General features: G+C 39.2%; 1 protein-coding gene across 3 annotated transcripts in view; it reads right to left on the reverse strand.

Annotated features, from left to right (window-relative positions):
* The window catches only part of xrcc4 (X-ray repair complementing defective repair in Chinese hamster cells 4), a 375,216-nt gene that overhangs the window by 349,794 nt on the left and 5,456 nt on the right, over positions 1-19,966 (reverse strand). For 2 of the 3 annotated variants that reach the window (XM_073067085.1, XM_073067068.1), the window contains exon 2: positions 9,523-9,586. The exons of the other annotated variant lie outside the window; for it this stretch is intronic. In XM_073067085.1, coding sequence (XP_072923186.1) covers positions 9,523-9,562 — 40 coding nt within the window. In that variant the 5' untranslated portion in view covers positions 9,563-9,586. The remainder of the gene's footprint in view (positions 1-9,522; positions 9,587-19,966) is intronic. 3 annotated transcript variants of the gene reach the window in all.

Raw genomic sequence — 19,966 nt, forward strand, 5'->3', positions numbered from 1 at the left:
AATAAAGTAAAGTAAAGCAAACCAGCCCACCAAGATTTGAAGGATTCCACTACCATGCCCCTGCTGTCACACCATGACCATGAGCATGTCAACACGCCACTAGATGAGCCAGAGGCACCTGCACTTTCTCCACCCATGGAACACAGGAGCCGAGTCAGGCAGCTCGTCTGAGCTCTGGACAGGCTCACAATGCCAGTTTTACTCAATCTGCAGGTGGCTGTGTAGGGTAATGTAAACGGTGGAAATGTACATAAATCACAACCACCAACATTGAGTTGTGGTTTCACTTTAAGAGACTGGTCTGACGTGATGACGTCATTATGTAAAGGGTTTTTAGGGCACTTTGTGTTCAGTTTTTTGGTGTTCAATAAATGAGTTGCTAATGCTTTTCAGAAATATAAAAAACACCTCCACCGTTTTATTTGCAAAAACCTACAGTACAAAGGTAGAAAGAATTCAGTATCTTCATTTAGTTTTAAAATATTAAGACAATTCTTAGCACTTGAATATTTCACATCTAAATTGTGATCTGTATATTGCAATTTGACACAGGTAAATATTCAGAATAAAGAGCATACAGTGCGGAGAGATTAGTTTTGGATTTCTCCAGCAAAGCTGTAAATCTTTAATTGGTAAAATAGGTTCCATCTGTGTTTTAATTTTCCATCATTTTATGCATAATTCACATAATTTATAGCTTAAAATATTTAGATAAGTATATACAACTATACAATGATAGAGGAGAAAATAACAATCAACTTCTAGTCCCTTGAATGCTTATCTTCTGAAGTTTTAATCGAAACAAATACAATCTGAACTACAGCCACTTATCAATTCTATTTTCGGGCAATACTTGTCGAGTGCATGCTCTTATTCCTTCTCGTGGTTGTTTGTTTATTCATTTATTTATTGATATTCGAGCCACGCTGCCCAGCAATCCCCCAATTTAACCTGAGCCTAATCATGGGACAATTTGCACTGACCAATTAACCTACCATCTGGTATGGCTTTGGTCTGAGGGAGGAAACTGGAGCACCTGGAGGAAACCCACACGTCACAGAGAGAAAGTACAAACTCCTTACAGGCAGCAGCAGGAAATGAACCCGGGTCACTGGTGTTGTGCTGACCACTGTGCTACCATGTGTTCTGACTGAGTTAAAAATATTGCTTTGTTCTCGCAATCTTTTATCTTATATTAAAATATAATGGAATTTCTTGTCACCTTCACTTGAAGACATTTACAATCTATGTAAGCTACTGTTAAGTCTTTTCAGTATTGATGGCAGAGTGCAAAGTAGGGCTTGGATCAGTCACAGATATAACTCAAACTCTCAGATATAAAGACAACAATCTGAGAACTTTGGTTTTTCTCATCACAAAACCACACAAAGATCATTGACTAACTGCTGAATGAAATAATAAAAAAAAAGAATTGTTGCTGTAATCAATCATAGAACATAATTGTTCTGCAAAAGGAGTACACGCAAATTCGTGAAGCATTTCATATTTATTTGGAGCACCACGGTAGCGCACCACTATTACAACTCAGGACGTGAGAGTTCAGAGTTCAATTCTGGCATCATCTATAAGGAGTCCATACGTTCTCCCCATGGAATGTGTCCATTTTCTTTGGGTGCTCCAGTTTCCTCCCACAGTCCAAAAACATACCAGTTAGTAGGTTAATTGGTCATTGTAAATTGTCCAGTGATTAGGCAAGGGTTAAATCAGGAGTTGCTGGGCAACATGGCTCGAAGGGCTGGAAGAGCTTATTCCATGCTATATCTCTAAATAAATAAACATAGAATGATACACCACAGGAACAAGCCTTTTAGCCCACACTATTTGTGCCTTACATGATACATATTAAACTAATCCCTTCTGCTCACAAATGATTGATATCCCTCCATTCCCTGCATATTCATGTGCCTTGGTATACATGCTCAGTATATAACACATTTTATTGAAAATCTCCACCTAAGATGTCATTTACTTAATAATAGATCACAGAGTCATAGGAAAGTACAGCACCAAAATAGGTCCTTTGTCCCATCTAGACCATGTTAAATCATTTAAACTGCCTTATCCCATCAACCTGTGCTGGGACCATAATCTTTCAAAAATATTACTCATATTCGTATCAGTACTGGTTTATTCGTGTCACATCTGTCGAAATACAGTGAAAAGCCTGTCCTGCACACTGTTCATACAGACCTAATCATAGCACAGTGCACTGGAGTAGAATAAGGTAAAGCAGTAACAATGTAGAATAAAGTGTAAAAGCTCCTGAAAGAGTGCAGTGTAGGTAATACAGTGATAAGGTGCATGATCATATTGTGGTAGATTGTGAGGCCTAGAGTCCATCTCATTGTACAAGAGGTCTGTCACAAGTCTGTTAACAGTGGGGTAAAAGCAGTCCTTCAGCCTCATAGAGATTGTAGTGAAAATAGCAAAGAGACTGAGTACTAATATACATGATTCTAAATATCAGAAATTCAGCCAATTTCTGGTTATTTTCTAAAGGAAAAAAATTAGTAAACAGATTTAATAGAAGCATAATTCGATACAGCAATAAAGAAGGCCTTTTGACCAACATGGCTATGCCAACTCTTTCATACAGCCAAAATCTTTTCCCCATAGACTTGCAAAGTTTTTCCCATCAATCCAATTCCCTTACAAAACCTCCTGTTGAATTTGTTCCATCACCCTTTCAATCAGTAGATCACAAATCATAATAGCTCATTGTATAAAGAACTGCCCCCTCATGTTACCTCTGATCCTTTTGCCAATCACCTTAAATCTGTGTCCGAATGTTCCTGCACTTGGCCAGTGAAAGTTATGAAAACAAAATCCTATGGATGTAATAAATCGAAAATATAAACATAAATTCCAGAAATACTCAACAGTTCGAATAGCATCTAAGTAGAAGAAAGCACTTAATCCTTCAGATAGAAGTTGCTTCATCAGAAAAGGCATAGACTGAGCAGTCAGCCAGAGACTTCTTCCAAGGGTGGAAATGGCTAATGCGAAGGGGCATAATTTTAAGGAGATTGGAGGAAAGTATTGGAGGAATGTCATAGGTAAGTCTTTCACACAGAGAGTGGTAAATGCATGGGGCGTCCTGCCAGGGGTGATAGTAGGGGCAGATATATTAGGGACATTTAAGAAACTCTTAAAAATTGAGGGCTATGTCAGAGGGAAGGGTTAGATTGATCTCAGAGTATATTAAACATTTGTCACAGCATTGTGGGCCATAGGGCCTGTTCTGTGCTGTAATGTTCTATGTAGAATTGGAAAAGGCAAAAGATAATCAAGCTAAGAAATGGAGGAAGGGGAAAAGGGAAGAAAACAAGAAGGAAAGAGCACAGGAGAGTACTAAGTAGGAGAGATTAATTAATTGATGGAACTGAAGCAAAAGAAAATGGCAATAGGACAATAAAATCAGAAAAATAGAGTTCATTTTAGAAAAGGTATAAATGGGAGAAATAGATACATTATTTGTAATTGCAAAATGAAAATAATGTGAATGCTGGAAGTCTGAGATACAACAGAAAACCTTTGAAATTCGGCGACCTAACATTTTTATATTTAAAGCAATACGCACAAAACGCTGGAGGAACTCAGCAGGTCAGGCTGCATCCATGGAAATGAACAACAGTCAACATTTCGAGCTGAGACCCTTGAAGGACTGGAAAAGAAAGGGGAAGATTTGCCAGAGTATAAAGATGGGGGAGGGGAAGGAGGATAGCTAGAAAGTGATTGGTGCAGGCAGGTGGGTGGGAAAGGGCTGGAGAGGAAGGAATCTGATAGGAGAGGAGAGTGGTCCATAGAAGAAAGGGAAAGAGGAGGGTACTCAGGGGAGGTGATAGGTAGGTGAGAAGACGTAAGAGGCCAGAGTCAGGAATAGAAGAAGAGAAGGGGAGGGAAATATTTTTACTGTAAGAAGAAATTGATGTTCATGCTATCAGGTTGGAGGCTACCCAGACGGAAAATAAACCGTTGCTCCTCCATCTTCAGGGTGGCCTCATCTTAGCACAAGAGGAGCCCATGGACCAACATGCCTGAACGGGAATGGGAATAGGAATTAATATGTTTGGCCACTGTTCTGCTTTTAGCAGATAAGAGTGGAGGAGATCGACAAAGCAGTCTTCCAATTTATGACAGGTCTCACGAACATACAGGAAGCTGCATCAAGAGCACTGGACACAATAGACCAAAGATTTGCAAGTTAAGTGTTGCCTCATCTGGAAGGACTGTTTGGGGCCCTGGAGGTGAGGGAGGATGTATATGGGCGGGCCTTGAATATGGGCAGGTGTTGAATTCGGAACAAATTCATAAAACTAATCTCAAAAGTATCATGTGTCTTAGATTGGAGTGTATTAACAATATAGACACATGGGATACTCAGCCGAATTGAGACACTAAGAGCCTGCAAAGGATATAAACAGGTTAACTGAGTGGGCAAAAATTGGCAGATCGAATGTTCTGCAGAAATGTGAGGTCATTTACTTTGGTGGGAAGAAAAGAAAATCAGATTATTCAAATTGTGTAAAACTCTGAATGCTGGTATTCAAAGAGATCTTAGTATACTTCTCCAAGAATCACAAAAAGCTGGCAGGCAGGCAGAACAAGTAATTAGGAAAACAAATGAGGTGTTGGTCTTTTATTGTAAGGAGCATGTAAATAAGGAAGCTACAATTCAGTGAGACCACACCTGAGGTATTGCTCCTCTAGAAGGAAGGACAGAAGCCCAGATGTGGATTCCAGGTTTAAAGAGGTTACCTTAGGTTGAAGGATTAAGCAGAGTGAGCCTAAAAATAATCTTTCTGAAGCAGATAGAAATTTGCCAAGAGCATTTCCTTTGCTGGGAAATTTAAAACTGGTGTACACAGCTACAGAACCTAAGATCAACCATTTAAGACTGAGATGACAAACATTTTTTTCTTAAGTCCTTGTTTTTTTTACATCAGGTTGTTGTCATATGTATATCTCAGCCTGAAACATACCCAGACTTTTAAACTTTAGGAGAATCAGAGATATGGGACCAAGTACGAAGGTGAAATTGATGCCTAGATTAGTTCAGCAATAATTTTATTGAAGGACTGAGATTCAAGGAGCAATATAATCACGCAACTCCTGAACCAGCCTATACAACTTCATTTGCCACAATAATGGAATGATCATTGAACACACCCTTTAGACTCACTTTTAAGGACTCTACTACTCATGTTCTATTTTAAGTTTCTACTTACTCATTTATTATTACTATTACTTGTTTCTTCTTGCATTTGCACAATTTTTCAGTTTTATGTGCAGTTTTACATTGATTCTGTTGTATATCTTTGTTCTACTGGGAATGCCTGCAAGAAAATGAATCTCATAATAGTATTTGGTGACATATACGTACTTTGATAATGAATTTACTCTGAACTTTGAAATTTTATGAGAGATTTTTCATCCATTTTGTCTGGACCAAATCTTACTTACAGCAGCTGGTTCATAGCCCTCAGAATTCTCACTTGCACATCCAAGTGCTGAGTAAATCTGCCCCTACTATCTACTCCCATCACCCAGTGCTAATGAACACAGGTCTTTTCTATTTACTCTATCCATATCCCTCGTAATTTTATATCCTTCAATAAATCAGACTCCCTGATTCAAAAAAAAGCTTTATCTGATCTTTACTTTGCTGACTGCTGAGTGCTTTAGGCATTTCTGTTTTCATTGCAGTTCTTTTAAAATTTTAAACTGTAACTCAGAAAAGATAGCAATAACATGCCCATCACCAAAATCAAACCTACTAGCTCCCAACTTTTCAGAGCTACAATACACCATTAGCAGATCCCTAGTTCTCCTTCATCATGGTCACTTGCCACATCACCATTGAGGATATCTTCAAAAGGCACCTCAAGAAGGTGGTATCCATCACTTAGGACCCTCACCACCCAGCACATCTTCTTTTTATTACTCCCATCGCTGAGGAGGAACAAGACCCTAAAGACACACACTCTACTTTTTAGAAACAGCTTCTACTCCTCTGCCATCAGATTTTTGAACAGTCTATGAACACAATCTCACTATTTTGCTCTCTTTTCTTATTGTAATTTAGAATAATTTTACTATATGTATTGCACTGTACTATTGCAACAAATTTCACAATAAATATCAGTCAATGATAATAAACTTAATTCTGATTCTGAAACCACTACTGGTCAGAACAGATTGAAGAATCTTGTTCAGTTTCATTCCCCATTTCTTTCACCAGCCAGGAAATAAACCTTCCTGACAATTTATCCATTTTTGCAAAACCAAAAGTGCTAAACCAAAATTCACTTTCATACTCTATTTGCCCCATTCAACCATTCACCCTGCTTCCATATCCTTCTTTCATGAAGATAGGCTTCATTATAATCCACAGCCATCTAACAGGTAACCTGTAACACATATAAGTTACCTGTTAGGCCTTATTCTTTCACTGGTGAACCTACTGCTCTTTACACCCAAGAAGGGTACCTGCCTCAATGACTATCACCCTGTAGCACTTACATCCACAGTGATGGAAGTATTTTGAGAGGTTGCTGATGAAACGTATCAATTCCTACCTAGAAGCAACTTAGATGTGCTCCAATTTGCCTACCGGAGCAAAAGGTCCACAGCAGATGCCATCTCCTTGGCTCTTCACTCAACTCTAGAACATCTGGATAGTGCAGATGCATTATTAAGGATGCTCTTTATTGAATACAGTTCAGGATTCAATACCATCATCCCCTCAAAACTAATCAATAAGCTCCAAGATCTTAGTCACAATACCTCTTTGAGCAATTGGATCCTGGATTTCCTCACTTGCATACCCCAGTCACTTTGGATTGGCAACAACATCTCCTCCATAATCTCCATCAGCACAGATGCGCCACAAGTCTATGTGCTTAGTCAACTGCTTACTCATCTTACGCTTACGACTCTGTGGCTAAGCACACTTCCAACGCCATATTCAAGTTTTCTGGTGGCACACCATTGTCATAGGCTGAATAAAAGGTGGTGCTAAATCAGCATATAGGAGGGATCATGAAAGTCTGGCTAAGTGGCATCATAACAACTTCTCATTTAATGTTAGCAAGACCAAGGAGCTGGTTATAGATTTCAGGAGAAGGAAACCAGAGGTCCATGATCCAGTCCTCACTGGAGGATCAGAGGTGCAGAGTTAGCAACTTTAAATTTCTAGATGTTATTATTTCGGATGATCTGTCCTGAGTCCAGCACGCAAGTGCAATTGTGAAGAAAACACATCAGCACCTCTACTTCCTCAGGAATTTGCAGTGATTTGGCATGGCATCTAAAACTGATAAACTTCTATAAATGTGTAGTGGAAAGTATATTAACTGGCTACATCACAGCCTGAAAATACCAATGCCCTTGAACGGAAAATGCTACTACAAAAAATAGTGGTTACAGCCCAGCCCATCACGGATGAAGCCCTCCCAACTATTGAGCATGTTGGCATGAAATGCTGTCACAGGTAAGCAGCATCCATCATCAGGGACTTAAACCACCCAGGACATGCTCTCTTCATGTTGCTATCATCTTGAAAAAGGTACAAGAGCCTCAGGATTTACACCACCAGGTTCAGGTACAGATACTACCTCTCAACCATCAGGCTCTTGAATCAAAGATAACTTCACTCAGCTTCACTTGTCCCATCATTGAAATCTTCCCACAACCAATGGACTCACTTTCAAGGACTCTTCATCTCATGTTTCCTTGGCTCTTTTATGGTTATTATTCTTTAGATTTTTTAAGTATACCCATAAGAAAATGAATCTCAGGGTTGTATATGGTGATATATACAGTGACATGCAAACGTTTGGGCGCCCCTGGTCAAAATTTCTGTTACTAGGAATAGCTAAGCGACTAAAAGATGACCTGATTTCCAAAAGGCATAAAGTTAAAGATGACACATTTCTTTAATATTTTAAGCAAGATTACTTTTTTATTTACATCTTTTACAGTTTCAAAATAACAAAGAAGTAAAAGGGCCCGAAGCAAAAGTTTGGGCACCCTGCATGGTCAGTACTTAGTAACACCCCCTTTGGCAAGAATCACAGCTTGTAAACACTTTCTGTAGCCAGCTAAGAGTCTTTCAATTCTTGTTTGGGGAATTTTCTCCCATTCTTCCTTTCTTCCTTGCAAAAGGCTTCCAGTTCTGTGAGATTCTTGGGCCGTCTTGCATGCACTGCTCTTTTGAGGTCTATCCACAGATTTTTGATGATATTTAGGTCAGGGGACTGTGAGGGACATGGCAAAACCTTCAGCTTGCGCCTCTTCAGGTAGTCCATTGTGGATTTTGAAGTGTGTTTAGGGTCATTATCCTGTTGTAGAAGCCATCCTCTTTTCATCTTCAGCTTTCTTATAGACGGTGTGATGTTTGCTTCCAGAATTTGTTGGTATTTTATTGAATTCATTCTTCCCTCTACCAGTGAAATGTTCCCCGTGCGACTGGCTGCAACACAAGCCCAAAGCATGATCGATCCACACCCCACCCACATGGTTAACAGTTGGAGAGGTGTTCTTTTCATGAAATTCTGCACCTTTTTTCTCCAAACATACCTTAGCTCATTGTGGTCAATAAGTTCTATTTTAACTTCATCAGTCCGCAGGACTTGTTTCCAAAATGCATCAGGCTTGTTTAGATGTTCCTTTGCAAACTTCTGATGCTGAATTTTGTGGTGAGAACACAGGAAAGATTTGCTTCTGATGACTCTTCCATGAAGGTCATATTTGTGCAGGTGTCGCTGCACAGTAGAACAGTGCACCACCACTCCAGAGTCTGCTAAATCTTCCTGAAGGTCTTTTGCAGTCAAACGACGGTTTTGATTTGCCTTTCTAGCAATCCTACGAGCAGTTCTCTCCGAAAGTTTTCTTGGTCTTCCAGACCTCAACTTGACCTCCACTGTTCCTGTTAACTGCCATTTCTTAATTACATTACGAACTGAGGAAACGGCTACCTGAAAATGCTTTGCTATCTTCTTAGATAGATAGATAGATAGATACTTTATTCATCCCCATGGGGAAATTCAACTTTTTTTCCAATGTCCCATACACTTGTTGTAGCAAAACTAATTACATGCAGTACTTAACTCAGTAAAAAATATGATATGCATCTAAATCACTATCTCAAAAAGCATTAATAATAGATTTTAAAAAGTTCTTAAGTCCTGGCGGTAGAATTGTAAAGCCTAATGGCATTGGGGAGTATTGACCTCTTCATCCTGTCTGAGGAGCATTGCATCGATAGATTTGTGCAGCAAATACCTTCTCCTGCTTTGTGGGCATCATTTATTCTAATTTTCAGAGTGCTAGGTAGCTATTTAGAGGAGCCCATGGCTGCTAATTGTTGGGACAAGGTTTGAAGAGACAGGGTATTTATAAAGCTTTGAAATTTGCATACCTGGCCTTTCCTAACGATGATTGTGAACAAGCCATAGCCCTAACAACCTAATTAAGGTCTGAGACCTCGGTAAAAGTTACCTGAGAGCTCAAATTTCTTGAGGTGCCCAAACTTTTGCATGGTGCTCCTTTCCTTTTTTTCACTCTAAAATTGTACAAAACAAAACAAAAATAATACACTAATCGTGCTTAAAATGTTGAAAAGAATGTTTCATCTTTAACTTTATGTCTTTTGGAGATCAGTTCATCTTCTACTCACTTAACCATTTACAGTAACAGAAATTTTGACCAGGGGTGCCCAAACTTTTGCATGCCACTGTATACACTTTGATAATAAATTTACCTTGAACTTTGTACTTTGAAATACCTTTGGATTTTCTTGGACTTAATTGCCAGAACCATTTGAAGCACATCCTTACCTTCCAAATTCCCCATCCAACACTTCCCCTTCAGGCTTTCTGCATTATTAAATTTGCATCTGACAGAAGTTTCCAATTTGGCCTAACTCACCCCCGCATTCTGCAAACTATTCTTTTCCATGCTTAACTTGAACCAATCACTGTTCCAAGAATGATGGCTTGTCTATTACTGCTTGTGTTTCTTATATTTTTATGATAGAACATAGAACAGTACTGCACCATACAGGCCCTTCAGCCCACAATGTTGTATCAACCTTTCAATCTACTCCAAAATCAATCTAACCCTTCCTTCCTACATAGCCGTCCATGTATCTATCATCCATGTGCCTATTTAAGATTCTCTTGAATGCTCCTAATGTACCTGCCTCTACCAATACCCTTGAACGTGCATTCCATGTACCCACCACTCTCTATGTAAAAAAACTACCTCTACCTCTTACCCTGTAAAGATGGCTCTGGCAAGATATGGCAACAGTTTGCAGATAGCTAACAAAAACTACTAACAATTCTACCAAATCTACTTTCTTGAGACTATGACCACTGCAGTCCTAAACTTGTAATTTCCCGCTGAGTGGTGTGATTTCAAATCGTCTCTACGACCTGGCATTTTTGCAGTATCCTGAAATATTCGATGAACTAAACTCTCGAGAATGCAGGTATGACTGTGGCAGCCATTGCTGGAGTGGTTTTGGAGCCAGATTGAAACTTCAGGCAAGACTGAAGCGGCAGGGCCTGGACCCAAGAGTGGAAAATAAACCGATGTTTAGCCGATTTAAGCGGGGAGCCAAATTAAAAAGATTAAGGCATTGCGGCCAAGGGCAAGGGATGAACTAGTGTTCAGCTCATTACTCAATGAGGCTTTACTCGCCTCAGCACTGAACTGGCTCCGTGGCTGTGGACTCACTTATGGGAACTCCTAAGTTCGTGTTCTGTGACCCGTTTGTTTTTTTTTATTATTTGCACAATTTGTTCTTTCTTTTTTGCACATTGGGTGTTTGACTGTTTTTGTGGTGAGGGTATTTTTGTGAATTCCACTGTGCTTCTTTGTTTTGTGGCTGCACTGTAAGATGAATCTTAAGGTTGTATATGATATACATAGCTTGATAATAAAAGTACTTTGCCTATCCTCATAGGGCATGCTCGCCAATCCAGGCAGCAACCCAGTAAATCTCCTCTGCACCCTCTCTAAAGCTTCTACATCCTTCCTGTAATAAGGTGACCAGAACTGAACACAATATTCCAAGTGTAGTCTAACTAGGATTTTATAGAACTGCAACATTACCTTGCAGCTCTGGAACTCAATTCTCTCAACTAACAAAGGCCAACACACCATATACCGGTACCTTCTTAACCACACTGTCAACTACGTTTTTAAGATGTTTCAGATTTAGCAATGAATTATCATTGACACAAATTTAACAGAAGCATATCATAATCCAATAATGAGGAAATGGGCAGGAGTAATACAAAGAATATTCCACACATTACACAAAAAGACAGTCACAGTTTGGACCCATGTAAGTTCCCATGGCAACATTCATTTCCTCCAAATATTGCTATTTAATAAATACCACACAACTATTGTGTTGGCAAGCTATTGGTCACTACAAGAGGCTTTATAAGATAACACACTCTCAGGAACAGATGAAACACAAGAGTCAGAGGCACATAGTTAGTTTTTTTGAAAATTAATGTTGCTTGCATTATTAAGGCAACAATGACTGGAAATTGACTTATGTCCAAGTGAATATAGTTAAAAACTATTTTAAGTCAAACAAAACCAGCACTGTTGTTAAAAGTCCAGAGTCATCCGAAATTTGACTTGCACGCAACAATTTGTATTGTTAAAAGTTGTTTCTGATCTATAAAGTTAACATGTGGTGAAATAACAAACAGTTCACATCAAGACTTGTCTAACAAAGTCTTTGTTCAGCCTGTTCTTCAACACGGGGAAGATGAAAATATTGGGATGACATCAATGTGTTTTTCTTCATTTTGATGTTACATCATTATCGGATAAAACTACTGTGTCATCCCTCTTGCAGGAAAGAATTACTTTACAGAAAAAAACTGAATCAACTGAGCTCAACACATCAACTGGTTCACTGGTTTATTGGTGAGATCAACAGCAGGGGAGCTGCATAGCCTAGGGTGTAGTGAGGAATATGGCTCATTCTATGGGTTTGCCTGTTGCAAAAGTCCAGGAGGGGAGACGTTGGAGGTGATGTGACATGGCATCCATACTGGAATGGGGACTGGCCTCTCCCATCAGTGCTGCCCTCCAGTATTTGCTCGGTATAAATCAAGCTGAATGCATGCATGCATTCATCTGCAGACTGCTGAGAGCTGCTGACAACACCCACACACCATCAATTTATAATACATGTCACCCAGAAACATTGGGGACAAAGAATCCAGTGCAAATGAGGACATAAAAAACATTACCGTTACCAAAAAAAAACAGAAAACTAGCAAATTAACATGCTTTGTCTTCAGAAAAATCATGACTGTTTGATGTGGAGAGGAAGTCTTCCCTTGTGAGAGAAAATAGAACGAGATGGTCTCTGATTGATCACTTCAGTAAGGTGAGATTTTTTTTCCCAGAGAAGGTTGCAAGTTTTTGTAAGTTACAGTTAAAGGACACTGGAATCACCCCTTCAATATTTTTAAGGCAGTGGAATGCAAAAAGCATATTCTTGCACATAAAGACTTTGCAAAGCACCACTTACAAGATACTATAAATATATGTAAAGAGTTCTTGTGATCGGATGAGACTAAAGAGCATCAGCCAGGTAACACCATCCCTATTGTAAAGTATGGGGAGGTAGCCTCATGCTAGAGGGACACTTTTCAGCAGCAGGGACTGGAAATTTGATCATGTTTGATAGGAAGATGAATGCTGCTAAATACAAAGAGATCCTGCATAAAAACCTGCCAGCCTCTAACACAAAGCTTAAACTGGGGAGGAAACTTGTTTTACAGCTGGGCAATGACCCAAAGCACATTAACATATCAACCATGGAGTGGCTTCAAATGAAGAAAATTGATGATCTTGAGTTGCCTAGTCAGAGTCATGGTCTTAATCCCATTGAACATCTCTGGTAAAACTGCTGTCTACTGTGGTTCCCCAACTAATCTTGCACAGTTTAAGCAATTTTGCAAAGAGGCTTGTAAAAATCTTTCTCAATCACGCTGAGTAAAGCTAATAGAGACTTAGCCAAAAAGACTACTGGCTATAGTAGCTCCAAGGGGTGGTTCGAATAAGTACTGAGAATAGGGAGATGAATACTTTTGAAAAGCTGACAGCTCAATTTTTGTATTTTTAGTTTTTCATGTTTTACAATTTACCCTGGTTTTGAGCTCTACTGTGAAAAAGGAGCATGTGATTCACAAATAAAAATTCTCAGTAAAATTGATCAAAATCCCTGGTTGTAACACTCATATACTGTATGCGGACAAAGGTTGGGGGCTAAATACTACCAAAAATGTGCAGTGCAGGCAAACAATAAAGCGCAAGATTATAATGAGGTTGATTGTTAGGCCAAAAATCCATCCTATCGTACAAGAGGGTAGATCAATGGGATAGATGCATTTAAGGTGCCACTGTAGCGTAACAGTCAGCACGACGGTATTACAGCTCAGGTCATTGGAAGTTCAGGGTTTAATACCAGCACTATCTACTGTATAAGGAGTTCTATGTTCTCCCCTGTCTAAATAGTTTGTACATGCTCCAGTTTCCTCTCACAGTCCAAAGACATACCAGTTAATAGGTTCATTATAAATTGTCTTGTCATTAGGCTAGTGTTAAGTAGGTGAGTTGCTGGGTGGTGCAGCTTGTTGGGCCCGAAGGGCCTGTTCTGCACTGTATCTCTAAATAAAATAAGATTCAAAAATGTATTACAAACCCATATTTCTAACTTATGTAAATTGTGGAACAGAACTGATTTAGCTGCAAAACATTTACCCAAGTGTTTAGGTCATCATCACTGGAAACCAAATGTAATCCTCTAAATCATTAACTTCTAATTTGATTTATAAGAGGTCTATGACCAGTTATTTCTTCAAACTTGAGATGGGTATTTGTAACACCAATAAACTGTCCATAAAAGTAATAAAAATACAACAACATTGTTAAACTAAACAGTCTTAAACTAGTATACCCAACAGAAACTGATGCCTTTCCAAAACATGTTGCTACAACAACACTGCACTAGTTACAATATACTGCACAAATTTCTGGGAAAACATCTCACTTCCTCTTGCACAATACTTTGTGTATATTTGATGATCAAATGATTTGTGTAATTTTATAATCAAGTAACATGCTCACAATAATCTGAAACTATTTATACTTTCTGCTTTTTATAAGCTACCACCAAACACACATAAAAGATTAAAGTACATAGCCATGCTCATCCCAAAACTGAAGGCTGATTGTCATTAATATTACCTTTACTCATTTTCATTCAGTACTTAGAGATATGATTAGGCTCATCTGGATTCTCAGTTAACCACATGTGGATGATGGCTAATACATTGGCCTGCAATGCTTTATAAAACAATAGAGGTTCTGTTTTAAAGTTTACAGATTCATTTTGGCATGTAGACAATTGGACCCATTATGAGCAATCTTATTCTTAACAACAGATACATAAAATCACTTGTACTGATTCTTGAAACTATAAAGGTTATATATCAAATAGATAAAATAATGCAATTTCCTAGTTGAAGGTGAATTTGTTTTTAATAGCTCATCAGCAACAAAATTGAAATGAACTTTGGGCATGTCTGAACAGAATAAATATACTATGGCACAAGAGGCTATTAGATCCATTGTTGCCACCTCTTTTGTAGATATTCTAATCAAACAGCATTTTCCCCACAGTCCTGTAAATAGTTGTTACATTCTCTTTTGTACAATCGTATCATTTAAGAAGCACTTGGAAAGGTATATGGAGAGATGGGGCTTAGAGGGATATGGGTCAAACACAGAAAATTGAGAATAGCTGGCATAGACTCTTTGGGCTGAAGGGCCTGTATCTGTGCGGTATTGCTCTATGACTCTATCAATGTTGCCATTTCTTCATCTTCTGTCACCCTTTCAAAAATGCAGTTCCAATTACCACAGTGCCTTCATTAAAAAAGTAACATCATGTCGCTTAGGGTTCCTTTGCCATTCATCTATGTGTTCTGTGTTTACTGACCTGACTCACAGAAACAGTGTTCCCTTATTTCTCTCTGATTTAAGGAAAACAACATAAGCTTCTTCAGTCAATACATATAAATTCATTTCCAAATTCCTGCTATAAGATCTACAAAATATTTTCCACATCCTTTCTAATGTCTTGATGCTACCAAGCTAACAGGTCCTAACAAGCTACATCCCTGTTGGGTACAGAACTACATTGCAGCGGACGGGAAGGCTCTACCACAGGTAGTCAAAACTGTCCAACACATCACCGGCACAAGAATACCTGCCATCTAGGACATATAGTATATAGAGTAAGGTGTCAGAAAAGGGCTAGTAACATCATGAAGGATCCCACACACCCTGCTCATGGACTGTTTATCCCCTCCCATTAGGGAGGAGACTACATCGTATCCATGCCAGGACCACCAGACTCAAAATCGGTTACTTTCCCCAAGCAGCAAGGCTGAAAAGCACTTCCACCCATTAACTACAGCAGTGCTTTATTATTTCCTATCAGTCGCCTTATGTACAGCTTAGCATCACTTTCACAATCAATCATTGTATATAAGCTATCTTATGTATTTATATTTATTGTTTGTTTTATTATTATTATTGTGTTATCTTTTGTGTTTTTTTGTTTGCATCGGATTCGGAGTAAGAAGTATTTCATTCTCCTTACACTTTGTATAGAGGAAAGGATATTAAACCAGGTGAAATCTAAATTTCAAAAAGCTTTGGCATAACTCCCATATTTTTTTATTATGTGCCTTTGTTAACAAACCCTAAATATCCACGTGCCTTTAAAAAATGCCAACCTACCCGATGATCTTCAAAAATTTGTGTGCATATACAATATCCCTAGATCTTTGCCTGCACCATTTATTCCTGATTTCTTACAGAAGACGGTATTTTGCACCGATAGCATTTCCTACTTCATCTGAAGATTTTCTACTGATCACCTCAAAAAACCATCTAATTAATGTGGGATTATCGATCGCACAGTTTCTCACAATCATCATGACTAGGTGCTGTGTTGAATGACATGGGCAATCATGATCTTTGACCATGATTATTCTTGGCAATTTTTTCTGCAGAAGTGGTTTTCCATTGCCTTCTTCTGGCCAGTATCTTTACAAGACGGGTGACCCAACCGTTATTAATACTCTTCAGAGATTGTCTGCCTGGAGTCAGTGGTCACATAACCAGGGCTTGCGATATGTAGCAGCTGCTCATATGACCACCCATCACCTGCTCCCATAGCTTCACGTGACCCTGATAGGGGAGGGGGGTGTTAAGCAGGTGCTACCCAAGGTGACCTGCAGGCTAGTGGAGAGAAGGAGTGCCTTACACCCCCTTTGATGGGGTGGAGACATATCTCCACCCCATCATCCTAATAGTTACTTGAAATAAGAGATCTTCACGGTCTCAAATACTTTCTTATTGCAATTGTTTGATTGATAGATAGATAGATAGATACTTTATTCATCCCCATGTGGCAAGTAAAGGCAACCAATTTAGAAAGTTAAATTTGAATTGAAAATTTTGAACTCAAGCAAACACAGTTAACACAATTTTAACACAAGCAAACACAGTTTAATCAATATATGTCAAGTCTTAGAATTGCGATCATATTGTGCAGGTTCAGGAAAATATGGATGATTTCATTTGTCATTAAGCCAGACAACACAAGTACAGCATAGCACATTACAGCATAGTACAGGCTCTTCAGCCCACGATGTGCTGACCTTCTGGCCTCCTCTAAGATCAATCTAACCCTTCTCTCCTACAGGGCCCTCCATTTTTCCATCATCTAAGTGTCTATCTAAGAGCTCTTAATGTAGCTGCATCTACCACCACCCCAGCAGCACATTCCACACACCCACCATTCTCTGTGTTAAAAAAAAATTACCTCTGACATCTCACTTTACTTTCCTGCAGTCATATTTAAATTATGCCCCCTTGTATAGTCATTGCCGCCCTAGGAAAATGTCTATGGCTTTCTACTCCATCTTTGCCTCACATCTCATGTGAAACACTTACAGTATTTGATTTCAACTTATACAGAATGGGTGTCTGATGAAACATACGCAAAAATATATGTTAATCAATATATGGTAATACTTCTTTGGGTATATCAGAGAATGTGGAGAAAAAAATGGAAAGCCAGGAAATAAGCAAGATTGGAGGGCTGTCCTGCAACCTAAAAATGTCACAGCTTTTCAATCATACTTTTTAGTTAATGTGCCGGACTCCTCCATGATAACCCCATGTACACACGTATATTATTATAATCAGAAGGAATAGCTGTGGTTATCACCAAAATTCTGGGAAACATGGTGACAGATATCTTCAGTAAGGGAATCACCGTAATGGGAAAAGGACAGACATTGGACTACAACAGGGTTTCCCAATGTTGGGGTCTAAGGATTCCTTGCTTAATGGTATCGGTCCATAGCATAAAAAAGATTGGGAACTTCTGGTTTAGAGGAAGTACCATGATCCTGCTGAATGGTGGAGCAGTCTCAAGGGCCCAAATGGCCTACTACTACTCCTACTATTGGTCTTATGGTCTTTACTATGTGTTACATACCTATTGACTCCTGGGAATCCAAAATGCAGATTAGTCAGAAAGGAGGAGGAATATTCCAGATGGCATTGAGAGACTTGTCCATTTGTTAGGGGCACATAAATGGCAGAAGCCCAAGATGCCAATCACTACCCTCTAGCAACATCATGCAACTTCTGCTCCTCCTGTGGCCATCTGCAGGGCCCACTTTGGACTCAACAGCCACCTCAGAAATACAGTGAAGACAAGCCGTCTTCAATTCCAGAGTACTTTCCTAAGAAGAAGACGCAGAAATGCGTGGACCTTCTGGATGGAAACTGAAATTAATCAATATTCATGGGAGGGTACAGCACAATAAGTCAAGAGCAAATCAAATGATATCATCAGCCATGAAAGGTAAAACTGCTCTACAAACAAATCCTTAATTGGCAAGTCTGATTGCTGCTTTGAAATCACTACACATTAATTCCTTCCTGTTTCAGTAACTATATAGTGTTAGTTGTATGCTACTCAGTTGAGACTACTTTCATGCCAACAGCAGCTGGCTTCTCGTGAACACGGTTAGTGTTCTCCAGGTCATTCATACTGATGGTAAGAACACTAAAAGAATTAATGCTTGATCTTTGACACTTTAACTGATAGCTATATTGTGCAGTGAGATATTAGATTACTGTATTTTCACGAGAGATTACTTTGGAAATCCCTAATTGTAAAAAGATTTCAAAGCTAAATGATATTGTATGTTTTAATAAACTTTAAACCTCCTAAATAGCAGCCTTCATTTACAATTACCGGTAATAAACTTCTCAGATTTTCTATTTCTTCACATTATTTTCATATTGGAAGGCTGTGAATAGTGGAGTTTTTGAGAGATGAAGTGCCCTGGTGTTGTGGCCCAGCTGGTCACCATTGAAAACAATGATTTGGATATAGAGGCCAGGTGAATTGAATCTAAGTTTACTCATGTTGCATAGATCAGTTATAGTGTGCTGTGAAGAGGAGAAGTTTTGGAAGATATAGAAACAGAAAATGCTAGGAACACTTGGCATTATAAAAAAAGAAAATTAACTTTTCAGGTTTACAAAAAACAGAAACTCCATCAGATTGAGGAGGATATTAACCCTCTGTATGAAGGAAAAGGAGTACACTGTTCAAAACTCTTTTGTCTCCACAGAATACAACCCATATCAGTGCTTCAACTGTGGAAAACACTATAAACCCAGGGTTATACCATGAACCAATACCATCAACAGACAGGTCCACGGACCCCAGGTTGGGAACCACTGCTTTAAGGGATCCAGTGACCATAAGATGTAAGTGCAGAATTAGGCCATTCAGGCCATCAAGTCTACTCCACCATTCAATCGTGGCTGATGGCACCAGCAAACAATTCCTTGGACAACATCTTCCAGATAGCAAATCTATCCAATTATTTCACTTTTTCTACACCTTTTTTGCTTGTTATTTTTGTCTTGTTTGTGCTACAGAAACTGCTGAAGCTTGTGATGTACAGTTTGGAACTTGATTGAAGGATCCAGTGCTATATTGTGTCCAGAGAACTGCTTCGTGGAGATTAGAGACATGTGGGAAGGCCAAAAATGACTGAGGACACAAGCTGACTCATGGAAAAGACCAGAGATGAGGCGCAGAGTCATAAACGACTCTGTCTCGAAGTTGCGAGGAAGACTGAACCATCGAGATGAATGTGAAAGGGGTCAGAGATGACTCCCAATAGAGATGGTCAGCAGCAGGATCGGCCCGTTTGGTGCATTCAATCTGGATTGGCGGCGTTTGGACTCTTTATGGAAGGTCTGAGTTTGTGCAGCTGCTCCCCTCGTATGCAGACAAAAGGACGTTTCCCATATTCTTTGATTATTGTACTGTGCTCTATATTGGTTTTCTCAAGTTTTTCCAGTGTTACCTTTCTAGTGGCTGATTGGCAGGTGGATGATCTGTTAATTTTTGTATATAAAGAGCGGGGGGGGGGGGGGTTAGGGGTTTGGTGCTACAGCTGCTGTCCTTTTCTGCGAGTGAGGGTGTCGGGTATCAGGAACTGGTATGTGTAGAGGGACAGTGATTGTTATTGTGGCTGTGTTTTGCTGTGGGGAAGGGGGAATTTTGGGGTCTATCAGTTTTATTTCTTTTCTTTTTCATGCAGGGGGGTGGTTAATGGCTTTTCTTTCACCAACACCCATGGACATTCTGAATTTAATAGCTATCTGAAGTGGACGAACATCAGAGTCGCATCATACATGCATACTTTGACAATAAAATGAACCTTTGATTTATTATCCCAGTCAATCCCATTCACCTTCCTTCTCCCTGTAACTTTTGATGCCCTTACTAATC

This window comes from Hemitrygon akajei, chromosome 2 (assembly GCF_048418815.1).
Source record: "Hemitrygon akajei chromosome 2, sHemAka1.3, whole genome shotgun sequence".
NCBI classification, from domain to species: Eukaryota; Metazoa; Chordata; class Chondrichthyes; order Myliobatiformes; family Dasyatidae; genus Hemitrygon; species Hemitrygon akajei.